General features: G+C 55.2%; 1 protein-coding gene across 1 annotated transcript in view; it reads right to left on the reverse strand.

Annotated features, from left to right (window-relative positions):
* The window catches only part of LOC119594413 (tyrosine-protein kinase Fer-like), a gene marked incomplete in the record, with an annotated part of 99029 nt that overhangs the window by 10211 nt on the left and 88588 nt on the right, over window positions 1-230 (reverse strand). Inside the window, 1 exon segment of the mRNA XM_037943474.1 lies at window positions 45-218. Within this exon segment, the coding sequence (XP_037799402.1) occupies window positions 45-218 (174 nt within the window).

Below are 230 nucleotides of genomic sequence, written 5' to 3' on the forward strand. Positions count from 1 at the left end.
CCCCCCCCCCCCCCCCAAAAAAAATTATAAATCGTCCTCCTCACCCTCGACACCTCATTCGTAATCCTCTGGTGTTCCTCATAGTAGACCTTCCTCGACGCCCTCTTCTCCGTGATGAGGGCGGCCAGTTTCTCCACCGTGTCTATGACGAGGGTGTCCGCGTTTTGCCTCATGATGTTACTCCATTCGTCCAGACCTTCCACCATGATATGCCATGCCTGCGGTGAGGG

Source organism: Penaeus monodon, chromosome 33 (assembly GCF_015228065.2).
Source record: "Penaeus monodon isolate SGIC_2016 chromosome 33, NSTDA_Pmon_1, whole genome shotgun sequence".
Taxonomy (NCBI): domain Eukaryota; kingdom Metazoa; phylum Arthropoda; class Malacostraca; order Decapoda; family Penaeidae; genus Penaeus; species Penaeus monodon.